The sequence below is a fragment of the Eptesicus fuscus genome, chromosome 17, assembly GCF_027574615.1.
Source record: "Eptesicus fuscus isolate TK198812 chromosome 17, DD_ASM_mEF_20220401, whole genome shotgun sequence".
Classification (NCBI taxonomy): domain Eukaryota; kingdom Metazoa; phylum Chordata; class Mammalia; order Chiroptera; family Vespertilionidae; genus Eptesicus; species Eptesicus fuscus.
In genome coordinates, this window is record NC_072489.1 from 5,376,498 (window position 1) to 5,394,941 (window position 18,444).

Consider the following 18,444-nt stretch of genomic DNA (forward strand, 5'->3'; position numbering starts at 1 on the left):
TAGGTTTACAGCAAAATTGAACAAAAGGTACAGAGATTTCCCATATATCCCCAGTCCCCATATATGCACAGCCTCCCCCTCTAGCAACATCCTGCACCAGAAGGGACTTTTGTTCTAACTGCAAAACTGACATGGACACACTATAATCACCCAAAGCCCATGGTTTACATTAGAGATCACTCTTAGTGTTATAGCTACTCCAATCTATAATAATAAAAGTGGTGCCCAGCAGAGCCAGGCCCTGGAAACATACCTTGCCAGAGGCAGGTGTGTTGTCAGCCTGACCTTCAACTCAGGCGCCAGGGTGTGGGTTTCATTATCTAAATCCAGCCAAGCACAAGGAGCAAACATGATTATCCAGGCCCACCCAGAAGTGATGATTACAAAGAAGCCACAAGAATGCACATAATCTCCTTTGACTTGGGCTTTAGTAAAACTTCCTGGTATTTTGCTGTATAAAATAAATGCGCTGTATTGGCGCTGGGTCACTGTCTCTTCATCAGAGGACAGCTGTCCTACCAGGCCCCAGCTTTTTCCTTCCATCTCTATGTCTGTCTCTTTCTTTCATTTTCTCAATCCCTAGCCGCCTCTACTCAGAAACCAAACCACTCTCTAGCCGCACTGGACATGGAAAAGAGAAAAATATTTATAAATGTAAATTTTTGGTGTTGTATCTAAAAACGCATCACCAAGCCAAAGTCACCTAGTTTTTGGCCTGTTATCTTCAAGAAATTTTATAGTTTTGTATTTTACATTAGTTTATGTTTTAGTTAATTCTGTGAAAGGTCAGTGTCTAGATTTTTTTTTTTTTGCATGTGGATGTCGTTTGAACATTTGTTGAAAAGACTATACTTTCTCCATTGAATTGCCTTTGCTCCTTTGTCAAATATCAATTGACTCTATTTATGTGGTCCTATCTCAGGGCTGTCTCCTCTGTCCCACTGACTATTCATCTATTCTCTTGCTAATAACACATACTTTTGATTACTGTACATTATAGTAAGACCTGAAGTCAGGTCTTGTCAGTCTGCTGGTATTGCTATTGTTCAGTATGCTTTTGGCTATTCTGGGTCTTTTGTCTTTGCATATAAACTTAAGAACTAGTTTGTCTACATCCAAAAATAACTTATTGGGATTTTGATTAGGCTTGTACTGAATGTATGGATGAACTTGTGCCATCTTAACAATATTGAATCTTCCTTTCTGTGATCATGGAACCTCTCTCATTCATTTAGATTGTATTTGATTTGTTTTCATCAGAGTTGTGCAGCTTTCCTCAGACAGATATTGCACATATTTTGGAGACATATCTATTTTATTTTAGGGATGCTAATGTAAATGGTACTGTTTTTAATTTCACATTCCTATTGTTTGTTGCTGGTATATTGGAATGCAACAGATTCTTTTTAGTTTTTAATCTTTATTTTTGAGAGTATTACAGATGTCCCTGTCCCCCCCATTTCCTCCCTCAGGCCTTCACCACCCTATTGTCTGTGTCCACAGGTAATGCATATATGCATATAAGATCTTTGTTAAATCTCTTCCCAACCCTCACCTCCCTTTCCCTTTGAGAATTATCAGTCTGTTTCATTTCCATGCCTCTTATTCTATTTTATTCACGAGTTTATTCTGTTCATTAGTTTTTTTATTTGATTTTTAGATTCAATTGTTGATAGATATGTATTTCTTGCCATTTTATTGTTCTTATTACTTTTCTTTTTGCTACATACTGAGGTTTTTAAAATCTTTACTGTTGAGAGTATTGCAGATGCCCCTCGCCCCCATTAGCCCCCTCCATCCTCTTCCCTCCCTGCCCCAGGCCTTTGCCATCCAATTGTCTGTGTCTATAGGTAATGCATATATGCATTAAGAACTTTGTTTAATCTCTTCCTGCCCACACACTCCCCTTCCCTCTAAGAATTGTCAGTCTGTTCCATTTTCATGCCTCTGATTCTATTTTATTCACCAGTTTATTCTGTTCATTAGCTTTCTTATTCATGTTGATATGTATTTATTGCCTTTTTATTGTTTATATTTCTTCTTCTTCCTCCTCCTCCTCCACTTCCCCCACCTCCTCCTCCTCCTCCTCTTCCTCGTCTTCTTAAAGAATAACCTTCAACCTTTCATGTAATCCTGGTTTGGTGGTGATGAACACCTTTAACTTTTTCTTGTCCGTGAAGCTCTTTATCTGACCCTCAATTCTAAATGATAGCTATACTGGGTAATCTTGGTTGTAGGTTCTTGCTATTCATCACTTTGAATACTTCTTGCCACTCCCTTCTGGTCTGCATAGTTTCTGTTGAGAAATCAGCTGACAGTCATATGGGCGCTCCCTTGTAAGTAACTGTTTTTCTCGTGCTGCTTATAAGATTCTCTCTTTGTCTTTAACCTTTGGAATTTTAATTATGTTGTGTCTTGGTGTGGACCTCTTTGGATTCCTCTTGTTTGGGACTCTCTGAGCTTCCTGTACTTGTAAATCTATTTCTTCCACCAGGTAGGGGAAGTTTTTGTCATTATTTCTTCAAATAGGTTTTCAATATCTTGCTCTCTCTTTTCTCCTTCTGGCACCCCATAATGTGAATGTTGGTAAGCTTGAAGTTGTCCTTGAGGCTCCTTAATCCTCATATTTTTGGATTCTTTTATCTTTTTGCTCTTTTGATTGGGTATTTTTTGCTTTCTTATTCCAAATTATTGATTTGATCCTCAGAATCCTCTACTGTTGAATCCCTGTATATTATTAATTTATGACTGGTCCTTTTCCATGTCTTTCAGCTTCTCACTAAGAGCCTTGAAAGTCTCACTAAGTCCCTTCAAGGTCTCATGAAGATTCTTGAGTAACTTTGTAATTGTGGTTTTGAACTCTGTATCCAGTAGCTTGCTTTCTTCCATTTGTGACATGTTTGTCTCTGTATTTTGGCTGCTTCCCTGTGTTTGTTTCTCTGTATTGCGTGGAGCTGCTATGTCCCCCTGAGTTGGCAGAGTGGCTTTCATGTAGTAGGTGTCCTATAGGGCCCAGTGACTTAGCCTCCCGTCACCTTAGCTGGCACTCTAGATGCGCCCCTTTGTGGGCTGTGTGCAGTCATGTTGTAGTTGAGACTTGATTGCTGTTGGTGTCATTGTGAGGATTTGACCTGCAGTCCATTGGCTGTGAGGATCAGCTGTGACTACAGTAGGAGAGCTGCTGTGCAGGAGACACTCCTATGGAGCAGGACTTGCTTCACTGGGGCTTTGGTGCTCACTGAGTCTGCCCCTTGAGTGTGTCGCTTGTGGACGTGTAGAGTTGTAAACTGGTATGGTCAGATCCTGTTCACCGGGGACTTCTTTTCCCAGCTCTGGGAGTCTGGACTGAGGGTCTGGTGTGGGGCTGGGACCCCTTGCTCCTCATGGGGAGGCCTCCGCAGAGATGATCTCCCGCCTGCTTAAAAAAAGGCAAATGTGGGTGCTGGACCAGCTGGTTCTGTGCCTCTGCCCCTCCCACATCTCAGTGTGCTCTCTTCTTTACTTCTCTAGTTGTAGAATTCCATTCAGCCAGCTTTCAGGCAGTTCTGAATGATGGTTGTTCTGTATTTTAGTTGTAATTTTCCCATGGTTGTGGGAGGTGGCGAGTACAGGTGTTTACCTATCGTGGCTCTCCTTGATTCTTTTTATATTAACCTTATATCCTGAACCTTATTATATAAGCTTGTTAGTTACAGGAGGGCTTCTTGTCATTTCTTTAGGATTTTCTACATAATCATGTCATTGGGGACAAAATCAGTTTATTTCTTCTTTCCCAACTTATATACCTTTCACTGTCATGTTGCATTAATTAGAGCTTCCATTATGATGTGGCACAGGAGGGGTGAGAGGGGACATCCTTGCATTGTTCCTGATCGTAGCAATAAAGTATCTAGTTTCTGAACATTAAGTATGATGTTAGCAGTTATTAAATAAAGTTTTCTGTCTTGTTAAGCTGCCCCTTTCCTGGTCCTTTGGCTAGGGAGAGCAGGATTTTCTGGAATCTTAATTTGCACTCAAAATTTCTGGGTTGCCACTTTCTCCAGTAATCAGTATAGGATAAGTGAGGAAATAAGGAAAACCAGGAAACTTGCCACTGGATTGTTCCTTGGCTCCCCAAACCCCTAGCCAGTCTGCCTCTTCCTCTCCCACCCACCTTTCATAGTCTTACGTTTGTTTTACATATCATGTTCAGGATTTTTAGCTGTACTTAGCAGGAAGAATAAGGAAAAGAAATTTAATGTTTAGTGTGTGTGTGTTTGTGTGTGATGAAACTGTGGTAATACTTTTTTTTTGGTAATATCTTTTAGAGTCATTCATTTACAGATGAAATATAAAGTCTGAGATAAATTTCAAATAATTTGGTAGGGATAGAATGCAAGTGAGATTTGCTATGAATTGATAATTGTTGAACATGGGTGATCTGTATATGAAGGTTTCTTCTGCTGTAGCTGGAATTATATTGTCTTAGTCTGAACACTGCACATTTAATTTATTAAAAATGAAAACAATTAGCTTAACAAATGAATTTTACTTGATATCAAAGTATTTCAAAATATGGAGACTTTGAGAACAAAACAATAAAAGGGGTCCTTGGTGGTGAGAAGGTGGAGACCATCATGTCAGAATGTTATAATTTCTATTAAGGTTTGTGAGAATAACCTATATACTTAGACATAAAAATTCAGTATTTAGGAAGAAATATACTCTCTATAGAATTGGTAATAGCCTAAAATATACCCTAATCTGCTGATGAACATGTAGAAAGCACAATATTTCAGAGTATACATTTATTCCACAGATACCATATTTCATTAATTCTAAATTGAACTTTTTCTTCATATTATGGCATCTGAAATCCAAATACTTATAAAATTGATGGAATATCATATTCTAATTTGCAGTAATTTTTTAAAATAGTACATAAAATAAAATAAAGGTTTTATAATCTATGGGAGGACTTCTTAACTGGATATAATGGCTTAGCTCCCACATAAATCATCCTATACTTTTCACAGTGTTTTAAAGAACTGTTCACTTAGTCTTGGGGCTGGGTAAGAGGGAAAAAATATGGAGCTAGAACAAAGAAATAAAATATAACTATGAATGTTTACCAAAGCATAGAACAGATTAAAGAGGAAAGAGGAAACTTTAGTATCAACAGAAATACAGCCCGACACTTCAGATCTAGGGAGATGAATAAAAACCTTGGTTACTATGGCAAGAACTTGGTTAATAGTAAGTGGCTGCCTTTAGGTTCCAAATCCATTAACCTCTCAATCTATGCAAACAAAAAGTTACAGACATGGGCCAAGCCCCCATTTTTCCCTGCCAATGTTGACACCAGGAGTTTGGACCATCTACCAAAACTCCTTATTATTAGGACTAGCTTTCCCGTTGCAGGAAAAATCCTGCAATAGGATTTCCTGCTGCACTCTACCCCGCCTCCGCTCCGCCCTGTCGCCCGCCTCACCTTTTCCTCCAGCCCGCCCGAGTTTCCCTTCTCCCCCGGCCCCGCCTCCGCCCCGCCCTTGTCGCCCGCCCGCCTTCTCCACCAGCCCGCCGCGTTTCCCTTTGCCCCCGGCCCCGCCTCTGCTCCGCCCTTCTCCTCCCCCCCCCCCCGCCCCGGCTTGCTTGCTTCTTCGAAGCTTTACTCCCTTTTGCAGCTCTTGGCTTCTTTGGATGCTGTCTTGATATGCAAATTAGCCACCATATTTGTTGGGGGTAATTTGCATACTCGTCCTTATTGGCTGGTGGGCGTGGCTTGGCTGGTGGGCGTGGCTTAGGTGTAGCGAAGGTGCGGTCAATTTGCATATTTGTCTATTATTAGATTAGATTTGACCTCCAATAGCTTTTCCTGACGTTGATGATAAACTAGAACTTCTACCGTATGGTTTACAATTATTTTAGAAACAGAAATAAATGCTTTGTGATTAAACTCTACTCTCCGTTAACACAGAATTGGTATTGGTTTTCACTTGAAACCTTCAAAAGACATTATTAGTTTGTTGCCAGTTTTAAAGGGACACAACTGTAAATAAGATTTGAAACAGAGGCCTTGATAAAGCTTAAACGGAATCATTTTCCACAACTCCAGTTTTATTTAGACTTTATGTGGTTGCACAGAGACACACTTAAAGAAGATATATTTATATTACATATAAATATAGATAATATGGGAGTTTCTGACAAATGATTGTTAATGAAAATTTATTAACTATATAACCTTGAATACCAGAGCAACTTCAATATGAACAAATCAGCACTTAAGTTCCCAGTTCGTAAACTTTGGTTGTATGATGATGCCTTAAGCACCAAGGAACAAACAATAATCCTAATTTAAAAAGAAAAAAAAAATCCCAAGAAACAAAAAATCCTTCAACTCTCTTGAATCTAGTTTTTTTAAACATCATTTGGGGAAATTCTCTCTTATTCTACCTTTTTTTCCATCTTGGTCAGTTTCTAAAACCATTATCAATAAAAATTGATGAGGGAAAAAAGGACAGAAAAACTATAACAGATAAAGGTAATGTCTCAAAATAAGTATTTCTGGAAATTATTCTGTCTTAAATAAAAAATTGTTTTAACTTAGGAGATTTGAATTATATAACATGAATGAAAAAAACCCAGCTCTTAGTTTTCAAAATTCAAAACCTCAGACAATGTAATCATAACAAGAGCTGGGATGAGAGGCCCCTGGAGAGAGCTTTAGCAGACCCAGCTGAAGAGATTCGTGCACTTCAACTTCCTCCCTGGAGCTACTGGATCTGTGGCTGCAGAGGCCATTTGTATAATACACCGGCATCAAAAAGAGACCTGATAGGATGAGCATAACCTTTCATGGGACTTCACAAGAAATCTGATGGGCAAAGGAAGAACAATCAAAGAGTGAAGATTGAAATAGGAAAAAGTGAAAAAAATATATATAAGTTTACATAAGTCCAGATGGAGGGGACTTGGATGTACAAACTGACAACTGCATACGTGTGGAAGGGATGGCATCCTTGCATACAAGTGTGGATTACGCACACATTATATTAAGTCAGTTCATATATTACACCTGACAATTCATACAGGATGTTTCTGCGAGGAGGTGGAAGGAGGTTCTAGTTACTCCGCTTCTCAGGCCCCAGTCCTTTGTCCTGGCTGGTTGGTGGTCTCTGCGCAGGACTCAACGGCCTGGTATATGAATGGGTAAAGTTTCATGTCTGGTCCGGGGCTGGAACAGTTTCTACATTCTTCATTGTAATAGCGTAGCAACAGCTTATATACTTCTCCTGGGGAGTAAAAGGCAAGACCAATTTGCACATTAAGGTTTATAGATGGATGAAACTACTAAACAACACTCATTTTATCTTAATCTAAATAACATGTTTAAACTTGAAAATAGAGTATGAATTTCATATGCCTGGAAGGCTTTCCTGACATATAGATAAAATTTTTAAAAATACCTTAAAGAAACTATTTATTAGCTCATGATTCCAACAGGCTATCTACAGGGTGGGGCAAAAGTAAGTTTACAGTTGTGGGTACATGAAACAGAGTTCATTCTTGTATTATTGTTTATTAATTACTGTATTATTTTCCATCCGAACAACTGTCAACTACTTTGTCTCCGTGTGCCGCACAGGACCCACGCATCCTCTGGGAGTCTGCAGCAGGGGCTCCCACGGCAGCAAGGCCTTACCTGTCCAGCGGAAACAGGTGAGCAAGCTGGCGTGTCTGCTAAGCAGAGCTCAGAATAAGGCTTCTTAGGTTTGAACTTACCCCCTACGCTTCCTTCTTTTAGTTTTCTGTATACGCGAACATAAAAATGGACACTAACTCCAGCTTCTTAGCCTTACTTTAATAAGATGATATACCCTTTCAAAACTGGGAATGACACTTTGCCAGGAAACAATGATTCTACCAATGACGCCTCTCTAAAACTTTGCCTCCCCTCCTCAAAAATCACACTTCATTTTTCTTATTCACTGTGATCCATCCAGATTTGGCATGTGCTCCTCCTGCTAAATCCACTGGATAGCAGTATCAAGACTATCTCCTACTTACCAACAGTCAGTTTCCTCTCAGTGAGAAAAGTGTGCATGCTGTAAATGTCTCTCATCAATTCCGCATCCCCAAAGGTGAAATAAACCACATCCCGCTCAGCTACAGCAGCTGCCAGTATCTGTATTAAGGCTGTGGCAAGAGAGAAAACACAGCTATATTATGACACTTCCCATGAAGACACCGTTAGTTCTTTCAACCAGCTAAATTATAGTTGGTGTGCCAGAGAAGTATCCTTCATTAAAAGATTTATAAACCCGACATACACATTAGAAATGGCAGATACAGGGTGGGCATAAATCATCTACTTGTGTGACTGTTCAGACCTGCTGCCGAGACTATCATTAAGCCACAGAATCCCCATCAAGCACCTTTGTGGGAAGACAAAGGAAGGTGCATTTGAGGCAGCAGAGCTAAGGCACTAAGGTGGTATTTCTTCTTGCTTATATTAATCTGAAACTTTTGTGTTTCCTTACCTGATGATTTGTTTCATTACACAGCCACTGGTCTTTGTACCACAGGAGTCTCTGTGATTCCCCTTGACCAGTGTACCCGGGAGGCTGCAATGCCCTCATTAACCCGCAGCAAGCATCTCACCCCTCCTGCACTCCCACCTCTACCCAATCACCACAGCGTGGAGTGATTGCTACTGAGAACACTGGACAGAAACTCTGCGTGCTGGGATGGGAAAATCATTCAGAACCACTGTCTCTAGGAATCAAAGTTACAAATCAATGAGACTCAAGGATGTTTCCAAAAATTAAGTTTCTTGTAATCTTCATCTCAATAGACAAAATTTAATTTAAATAATAACAACAAAACTGAACACAGGTATAATAAATGCCCTTTTCTAGTTATATATCTTTTTCCTTTTAAAAAAAGGAGGTAGAAATAAAACTAAAACAGTTTTAGTATGGTTTTGAATTTTGAGAGCATGTTAATATTATACACTTCAAAAAATAAAATTAAAACACTAAGAATGGGGCCCTAGCTGGTTTTGCTCAGTGGTTAGAGCATCAGCCTGTGGACTGAAGGGTCCCTGGTTCGATTCCAGTCAAGGGCACATGCCTAGGTTGTGGGTTCAATCCCCAGTGGGGGGCGTGTGGGAGGCAGCCAATCAATGATTCTCTCTCCTCATTGATGTTTCTAACTCTCTCTCCCTCTCCCTTCCTCTCTGAAATCAATAAAAATAATTTTAAAAAATCACACCCAGTAAGAAGGGGAATGATGCCCTAGCCAGTCTGTCTCAGTGGTTAGGGCGCCGGCCTGTGGAGTGAAGGGTCTTGGGTTCTATTCCAGTCAAGGGCATGTCATACCTCGGTTGCAGGCTCACCCATGGATGCCAGACGCCGGGCTCACGGGTGGCAAGCACAGCTACAGCAGCAGCAGTGGCGTGAGACTCTCCCGGGGACACTCCCCCTGTACGCCCCTCCCCCATTGGGACCGGGATCGGGACTGGGGTGTGTGTGGGAGGCGACCAGTCAATGTGCCCCTCTCACATCAATGTTTCTCTCTCTCTGTCTCTCCCTTCCATTCTCTCTAAAAAAACCAATGGAAAAAATATCCTTGGTGAGGATTAACAAACAAACAAAAAGAATGGGAAAGAGGAGAAACCTATAATGGAAAGCAAATGAAAACAAGTGAGCCTAATTTTATTTCAAAAGAATAACATAACTACACTGAAGGGAAAGGAAAAAGGAAAGGATGAAAGAAAGAACTAATGTAACTTGTGAACACAATATTTGACTAATATACCCTCAGTATTGGGCATGAAGGAAAGAATTACAAACAAACTCCCCACTCTTTTTACTAGGTTTGCTTACCATAGTAGTACAGGCAAAGCAATTCTGAAAGTATTTTAGATATATTTCAGGATTGAGCAAATGAGTAAATGTTGATACTGTTGGGAGCTGGGGTTCTCGTTAATGGGAAAAGACAAACAACTCTGGGAGGAGATACATTGCAATGGAAGACACCCGTATGTGTTCATGACATCCCCAATGTGTGTGTGTGTGTGTGTGTGTGTGTGTGTGTGTGAGAGAGAGAGAGAGAGAGAGAGAGAGAGAGAGAGAGAGAGAGAGAGAGAGAGAATCTCTTCCTTTGCTGAAAAAGTCTAAAGGAAGACATTCCAGTAGCAATGAGCATACCTATTGCCCAGTTCTTGGTATCTAACACCATTCCCCCTAAAAGGAACAGGACTCCTCAGGGAAATGCCTGATTCTACAACAGGGACAGGACATGTACAAGATGAGTTCAAAATATTTTGCTATACCAGAAAGTAAGGATATGTTAAAAAAAATGGTGGGAGAAAAAATTGGTGGGAATGTGTCACATGGATACAGGGACCAATTTGAAGAAGCTCCCACTAGCCAAATCTGGAAGCTAAGTACCAAAATATTAAGTACAGTAATAAATTACAAACTACTGAAAAAATATGAATTGCTGAGTCCACTCTGATAATCCCGTATAATAAAGAGGTAATATGCAAATTGACCCTCATGCCCTCACAAGATGGCTGCCTACCAGGCCAGCAGGGGCATTAGTGAGGGACGACCAAACGACTGAACAAGCAGGCTGCAGGGGCGACCAGGCTGGCAGGAGGATTAGTGTGGGACGACCAAACGACTGAACAGCAGGCTGTGTGGGGCGACCAGGCCAGCAGGGGAGCAGTTTGGGGCAATCAGGCTGGCAGGGGAGGCAGTTAGGTGTGACCAGGCCAGCAGGGGGGCAGTAAGAGGCGACCAGGCCAGTGGGGGTGTGTGCAGTTGGGGGTGACCAGGCTGGCAGGGGGGGCAGTGAGGGGCAACTAGGCCGGCGAGGTGGGGGGCAGTTGGGGATGACCAGGTTGGCAGGGGGGGCAGTTAGGGGTGACCAGACCGGCAGAAGGGGGCAGTAAGGGGTGACCAGGCTGGTGGGGGGGTGTCAGTTAGGAGCGACCAAGCCGGCAGGGAGGGGGCAGTTGGGGGGTGACCTGGCCAGCAGCGGGGGGCAGTTAGGGATGACCAGGCCGGCAGGGGGTCAGTTAGGGGCGATCAGGTTGGCATGCAGAGGCAGTGAGGGGCGATCAGGCCGGCGGGGGGCGGGCAGTTAGGAGCGACCAGGCAGGCAGGTGAGCGATTAGGAGCCAGCAGTCCCAGACTGTGAGAGGGATGTCCGACTGCCGGTTTAGGCCCAATCCCAATTGGGCCTAAACCGGCAGTCGGACATCCCCCAAGGGGTCCTGGATTGGAGAGGGTGCAGGTTGGGCTGAGCCCCCCTCCCCCACCCCCCCCCCCCCACCCCCGGTGCACGAATTTTGTGGACCAGGCCTCTAGTATATAATAAATAAACAGAGAAGAGGAAAGAGAGCTCTTGCTCCCAGGAGAAAGTCAAAGACAAATAATCAGTAAGTTGGAGAGATCGCTAGAATAAGTTAATCCTCTTTTTGCAACCATCATGGCAAAGATTTGATCCAGCAAAAATCATTAAAGGATGCTAAATCTATGGTAAATTTTGTCTTTAAGTGTCTTATTAGCTATAAGAAAGGAAAAAAATCCAAAACCTACACAGTGGAGAAATTAGACAACATCTTTACTGGATGATCAAAATTAACATCACCAGTGGGGTAGATGGCCATCATGTGCCTTAGACACTATCACCTGCGCAATGCTCTGAGCATGCAGAGACTCAAGCTAATCATGAGCAAACAGCAAACAAACCCAAGGAACACTGCATTCTTAACACATGTCGATGGCATAGAAAACAGAGAGTTGTGAAAACACTCCAGATTCAAAAAGGCTACAAGACATGACAACTAAATGCAATATCTGTCTCTAGACCATCTACTGAAGGGCAAAAAGGCTATACATGATTTTATTAGACCACTTGACAAAACTGGAACATAGATGATACAGTAGATAAAAATATTCAATCAATGCATAATTATGAAATTAATAACTATAATGTGTTTTATATAAAAATATTTTATTCTTTTTTAAAAGTATTTTTTTATTGATTTCAGAGAGGAAGGAGAGGGAGAGATAGATAGAAACATCAATGATGAGAGAGAATCACTGTTTGGCTGCCTCCTGCACGCCCCACACTGGGGATTGAAGCTGCAACCTGGGCATGTGCCCTTGACCGGAATTGAACCCAAGACCCTTCAGTCTGCAGGCTGACGATCTATCCACTGAGCCAAACCGGCTAGGGCAGAAAATATTTTATTCTTAGGAAGCACAAACTGAATATTTAGGAAAAGAGGCACAATGTATATAACAAGCTCAAATGATTCAGAAAAAAATTGTATGTGTATACATATATGCATACATATATACACACATATGTCTGTGTATACACACACAGAGATAAGTGTGTGTGTATAATTTTACTTTTTGTAACTTTTATGAATTCAAAATTATTTTCAAGTAAAAAGTTTTTAAAATTAAATAGGAAGGAAAAATATTTTCAAATAAGGCTAGTAAATTTGATATGTTGAGTTTCCCCAGATTTGAGAAAGAATATAAGACACTATACTATAGGCGAGATTCTAAAATACCAAAGTATTTTCTAATTTCCAAACTAATATTTGTTGAGTATCCACAACATGACTAGGCCTCATTAATCTCAGAGTACTAAAAGCAATTAATCTCAAAATAGAAATATTTTAATTAAAACTGCTCAACCAACTTGTGCATACATTAAAGCTTCAATACACTCAATTTCAAAAGGGTCCTAATTAACCTAAACTACACATAAAAATGGAAACTAATGAATCGTCATCTTCCTCTACCAAGAGGTATCATTTCTTACCTCTTAGTTTGAAGAGAATTTAGCTTTAAGTATTTCCTATTTAAAATAGAGAGAGGCTGGCCGGTGTGGCTCAGTGATTGAGCATCGATCTATGGACCAGGAGGTCTTGGTTCAATTCCCGGTCAGGCCATATACCCAGGTTGCAGGTTCGATCCCAGTGTGGGGTGTGCAGGAGGCAGCCGATCAATGATTCTCTCTTATCATTGATGATTCTATCTCTCTCTCTGAAATCAATAAAAATATAATTTTTTAAAAAAGAGAGAGACCCAAAGAAATGTCCTTTTAGTCCTATTTCCTCCTTATATATAGAAATACTACATAACTGGTCATTTGCCTTTTAAGGAAATGAAATATTGGTAAAACACTTAAAATTTATCTCTCTATAAAGCTTATTTTTAAAGTGCTTCACAAGGCAGGAGCATTTGAGATCTTGTTTCTTGGCATATGTTGTCAGTTCTGCTCAGATAAACTCATAAAAAAACCCACACATCTGGCCAGTGTGGTTCAGTTGGTTGAGCACTGTCCCATGCACCACAAGGTTGCCAGTTCGATTCCCCGGTCAGCGCACATGCCCAGGTTGCAGGCTCCATCCCCAGCAGGAGGCAGCCAATCACTGTTTCTCTCCACATTGATGTGTGTGTGTCTGTGTCTCTCTCTCCCCCTCGCCCTTCCTCTCGCTCTAAAATCAATTAAAAAAATGCTTCACAGGCCATTTTCCCCCAGTGAACAGGTTCTTAGAGATAAGCCTGACAGAGCTACCAAAAGGAGGCCAGTTCCTAATAAGAGACATCAATTCACATTACGTTCTTGACTCCACATCTATTTCTATCTGGGTGCCCACTGTGACATAAACATGTGGTAGACAAGTTGGGTCTGGAGATAGGAGCCCTAGTTCAGCCCTCACCCTTCTCTACCGATCAGCTCTATGACTTTCGCCAAGTCAACTCTTTCCAGCATTTTCCCCAGCTATGCAATGGAGGTCAGATCCCTAAAGACTCTGAGTGTAGAATTCCATAATTTCTGCTATTATTTTTCTCCTTCCATTGGCTATTAGACTATAAATTCACAAATAAATTTTTCAGAAATATACATTACTCTTGACCCGAGAGTAATGTATAACAGTAATCACTAACAAAAGGTCATTTTAAACAATTGTCTTTAGGCCCCACTAGCCACAACATCCCCAAGGCCTTTGTAAATTGAGAGAATTGTGTTCTCTGAGTGAAGTGAACTCTCTAGCATCACAAGTCTAATAGGATGTGTGGACTGACTCCAAGTATGATATAAAAGCATCAAATTCTAACTTCAAGCACAAGTAGGTGCCAAAACAATCACTTAAATTAACCTGCAGGGAGCTTGGTTTTAATTTTCTTTTTGGCATCGATGTTAAGCTATGAAAAAAGTTCAAATAACATAAAAAAACACACAATTCACAGTGTCCTCTTGCAACAGCTGAACCAAATAAAAAATGAGTAAAATGATGGATATTCATACCATAGGTGTGGGTTGTAATATCAGCATGCAATATTAGTAACAACTGCTAACACTGAGCTCCTATCTCATAGCATGTTGAACGGTTACACAGCTCTATAAGGACAAACGCAAGATTTACAATGATTAACTCACTTAGTCCTTACAAAAACCAAATAAGGTAAATATTAGTATTGTCTCCATTTTGAAAATCAGGGAATATTGCCACCGAAGGTTAAGTAATTTGTTTAAAGTCATAGAGCCAAAAAGGAGTGGAGCTGAGAGTCGAACCCGGCAGTCTGAAAACCTCCTGCCCTCACCCACTATGCTGAAAAGTTGCCCCGTCATTCTGCTCTACTCCGAGCAAATTTACCAAATGACAGTCAGAAGAATTGCCTCAAATCGTTTATTTACATTATTTAAATGCATGCTGACAAGCAGGCTGAAATAGCATCGATGTACAAGTACTACTGATGTCCTTCTTCATTAACCCCAGCTGTTTTGTTAGCTCTCGGGATGGCTTATCTGAAAAGCTACCAGCCCACAGGCTTCAGCTTACTCTTCCAGGCCAGCTCCTATCAGCTCCTATTCTCTAATTGGTCTTGTCCTCTGGTGCAGTTTTTAAGGTTTTTAATCTTGACACCATCCCCCTCCCCCCGCCCAAACCCCCAAAGGATATTACACTAAAGGCTCAATCGCTGGTCCTTTCATCTGCTTTAAAAGCTCCCTCTCTACAAGAATTCAACCACCACCTCTAGAATGCCAACTCCAAATCCAGATCCAGATCCAGAGTTTGGACAATATAGTAACAGCAAGAGCACAGACACTGGGCTCTTGGGCATCAATCCTGCTCTGAATCTCAGCACTGCCACTTGATGTCTTTGTGACCACAGGGAGTTACTTACTTCTCTATTCCTTAGTTATCACACATCTAAAGAGACAAATAACCCTACTGAATAGACTGTTATGAACTAATGTAAGAAAAGCGCTTAGTACAATTCCTGGAACACAAAATACATTCAACATGTTTAATAACAACAACATATACTGGTTTTTGAGGATGACAGGCCAAATCTGAACGTTGGCTCTGACATTTACTAGCTGTCTCTCCTTGAACAGTTTATTAGCCTCTGAAAACCTTGGTCTCCTCATCTTAAAATGAGGCTACAAACTGAAGGGTAACTATTCAAACTAAAGAACAGAATGCAGCATTTCTTAAACCTGCTTGACATCAGCAACTCCCAGAGTGGAAAAAAAAAATCCAAAAGGCATTTCCCAGATTCACTAATTCAGCGGCATCTCCCAGGTGCTCATAACAACTATTCCGCTACCTCTAGCCACTTTGAATGCAGTTATCAAACAAGACCCCATTCTAGGCCCAGGTCCATAGAAGAGAACAATGCAGAAAGATTAAGGAAGGGATATCTATCTATCAAGTGTGTAGGCGCAAGGCTGTGAGATAAATGGAGAGTATGATGTGTTCTGACAAAAAAAAAAAAGAGAGAGAGAAGAGGAACCTGTTGTAGACAAACTGGGGTGACCTGGCCCATAATTCTATTTTTCTACCTTCCATTTTTTGATAGGTACCCCTTTCCCATTTCCACAACCAGACCTACCACAAACCCCAGCCAAAGGGATAGGCAGGCCAACCAAAGCGTGGTAGAAAATGATTTATCAGCATTGTCCTGGTTCCAACCTTTTCTAGAACATTGGTTTTTCTGGAGTTTAGCTATCTTGATTCCAAAATAGCAAAATAACTAGTAAAGATATCATTTAGGTTTGATATAAATGGGATATAAGTTATGAAAAAAAACAAAGTTATATACATTTGTATAATCTCAGAAAGCTTTTTGTTTAATCTATACTAATAAAAGCCTAAGTGGTCCTCGTGTCCTTGTGCGTGACGCCGCCACAAGACGGCCGTGCGCACAGCAGAGGCAGGGCCTGGCGGCCGCTCTGCACAGTGAGGCCTGGGGGTCCCGCGACTCTGCGCAGTGCGGAAGCTGGTCCCAGCACCTCTGCCACCTTGTGTGGAGGAGGCGGGTTGCAGCAGGGGAGGGCAGTTGTGGGTGATTGGGCCGGCAGGGGAGGGCAGTAGGGGGCGATCGGGCCGGCAGGGGAGAGCAGCTGGGGGCCATCGGGCCAGCAGGGAAGGGCAGTTGGGGGCCATTGGGCCGGCAGGGCAGGGCAGTTGGGGGCCATCGGGCTGGCAGTGGAGCAGTTAGGGGGCGATCAGGCAGGCAGGCAGGAAGGTGAGCAGTTAGGAGCCAGCAGTCCCGGATTGTGAGAGGGATGTCCGACTGCGGGATCGGGCCTAAACCGGCAGTCAGACACCCCCCGAGGGGTCCCAGATTGAGAGGGTGCAGGCTGGGCTGAGAAACATCCCCCCTCCCGTGCACAAATTTCATGCACCGGGCCTCTAATGTAAATATATTATATCCTCTTAACGTCATTAGGGGATGTGTTCAGGGTTTAATGACTCCCTGATTACAATGATTTGGTCCAAGGGAGGGGAAGGTGATCTAAGTTGGTTAAATTAGAATAGTTCCACAGAATTTTAATTTAAGGAGTCCCCCTTAACCCTTTGCACTCGCTTGCTTTTTTCTCGATTCCTTTATTCTACTTGGGATTTAATTTTTTAAATACCCCAGATTTTACAAAGCGTGGCAGTAGAATAAAAAACTGGAGTTTCTTTTCATACAAACTTATTTATTTGGATTTTTTTATATATCAAATTATTGATACATTCAAAGAGTAATTTTAATCTCTATAATTTTTCATGGTGTGATATTTTTTGAAACATTCACCCACATGAAGACCTGGTTTACATTCACATGTTTCGCAAATATAAATCGTCTCTCTTCTTCCTCCTTTGATTTTTCTGTTAGAACAAACAACACAATCTTTGTGTTTTTTGTCAGGGTGAGGTGTGATTATATGGAGCTTTCCATCTAAACGTTGCTCTAAGTTAGTGGATAATAATCTACCCCTGGAAGTTAGTGTACTGGTCTAACCTTTTTCACGTGATTTCACGTGACTGATGTGTCTTAGAAACAAATAGCCTTTAAAGATGCCATTGGTGAAGCTTAGGTGGTGGCATCAGTTGAGACAGCATTTACATTTTACTTGTCCTTTTATACTAATGAAAACAAGAAAATATACTGGAAAAATAGACAAAAATCCCCCTTCCCTCCGCGGTGAAACTACGTGTCGAGTGTTGCTCGACATACGAGCTGCTACCGATGCTAACGTGTCGAGTCACACTCGACATCCGAGTGCAAAAGGTTAACCCTAGGGACTCAACTGCAATACTGTAGGCCTGGAACTATTCAGTCACAGCCTCTGCCATGTGGAGATAACCAGTGAAAGTAGAAGAGAATGAGGCCCATCATCTTTAAACAACACACAGGAAAGGAAGCATCTGATCTCAGGATGCCAACTCTATACTGCCTTTCTTGGCCACATCAGCCAATAAAATACTCTCTGTTACTTAAGTGATAAGGTACATCAGTGTCTCTTGTAACTGAAAGAATCCTAACACAGAACTATTTTGCAGGGTGTGGGAGTGGGGTGGGTGAGAGAGAAAGGGGGATTTTTGTGGAATAGTTAACACTAGAGTGGAGTCTTAAAGAAAAAGAAGGAATTAGCCAGATATAGACAGTTTAAGAATATGCAAAATGGAAAAAAATGGGCAAAACTGTAATCTAACGAAGGGCACACAGAGGCTGTTGAATAAGTTTGTTAAATAGAAATTCTTCAAGCACATTGTATTTGCAAGTCACTTTTGGGTAGTGAAAGTCAACATCAAGATACATTTTAATTATGCTAAACTAGCAAAGGCATAGTCTCCCACAAGTCAGGTAATACAATATGGAGACATAAAAAATAAACACTGAAGGAAATGCAAAAAGAAATAGACAAAACCACAATAAAACAAAAAGAACTTTAGTCACCACTCTACCGTTCTTGCTGCACTCAATCCCTTCACAAAGCAAACCAATAAAATTAGAACGATAAAGTTCTGATCTAATGGTAGAGAATCTAATAGACATAGAATAAGTGCTACACCATTCAGAGACAACTTTCAACTGCCAACATAATATCTGCAACAACTGACTATGTTAGGCCACAAAGAGAAGC

At 41.3% G+C, this 18,444-nt stretch overlaps 1 protein-coding gene across 2 annotated transcripts in view; it reads right to left on the reverse strand.

Annotated features, from left to right (window-relative positions):
- Nucleotides 1–6,069: 6,069 nt before the first annotated feature.
- PARG (poly(ADP-ribose) glycohydrolase) overlaps nt 6,070–18,444 on the reverse strand; it is a 184,289-nt gene continuing 171,914 nt past the window's right edge. For both annotated transcript variants that reach the window (XM_054729273.1, XM_054729274.1), the window contains 2 exons: nt 8,050–8,178; nt 6,070–7,274 (listed from right to left, as the gene is read on the reverse strand). In XM_054729273.1, the coding sequence (XP_054585248.1) occupies nt 7,120–7,274; nt 8,050–8,178 (284 nt within the window). In that variant the 3' untranslated portion in view covers nt 6,070–7,119. The remainder of the gene's footprint in view (nt 7,275–8,049; nt 8,179–18,444) is intronic.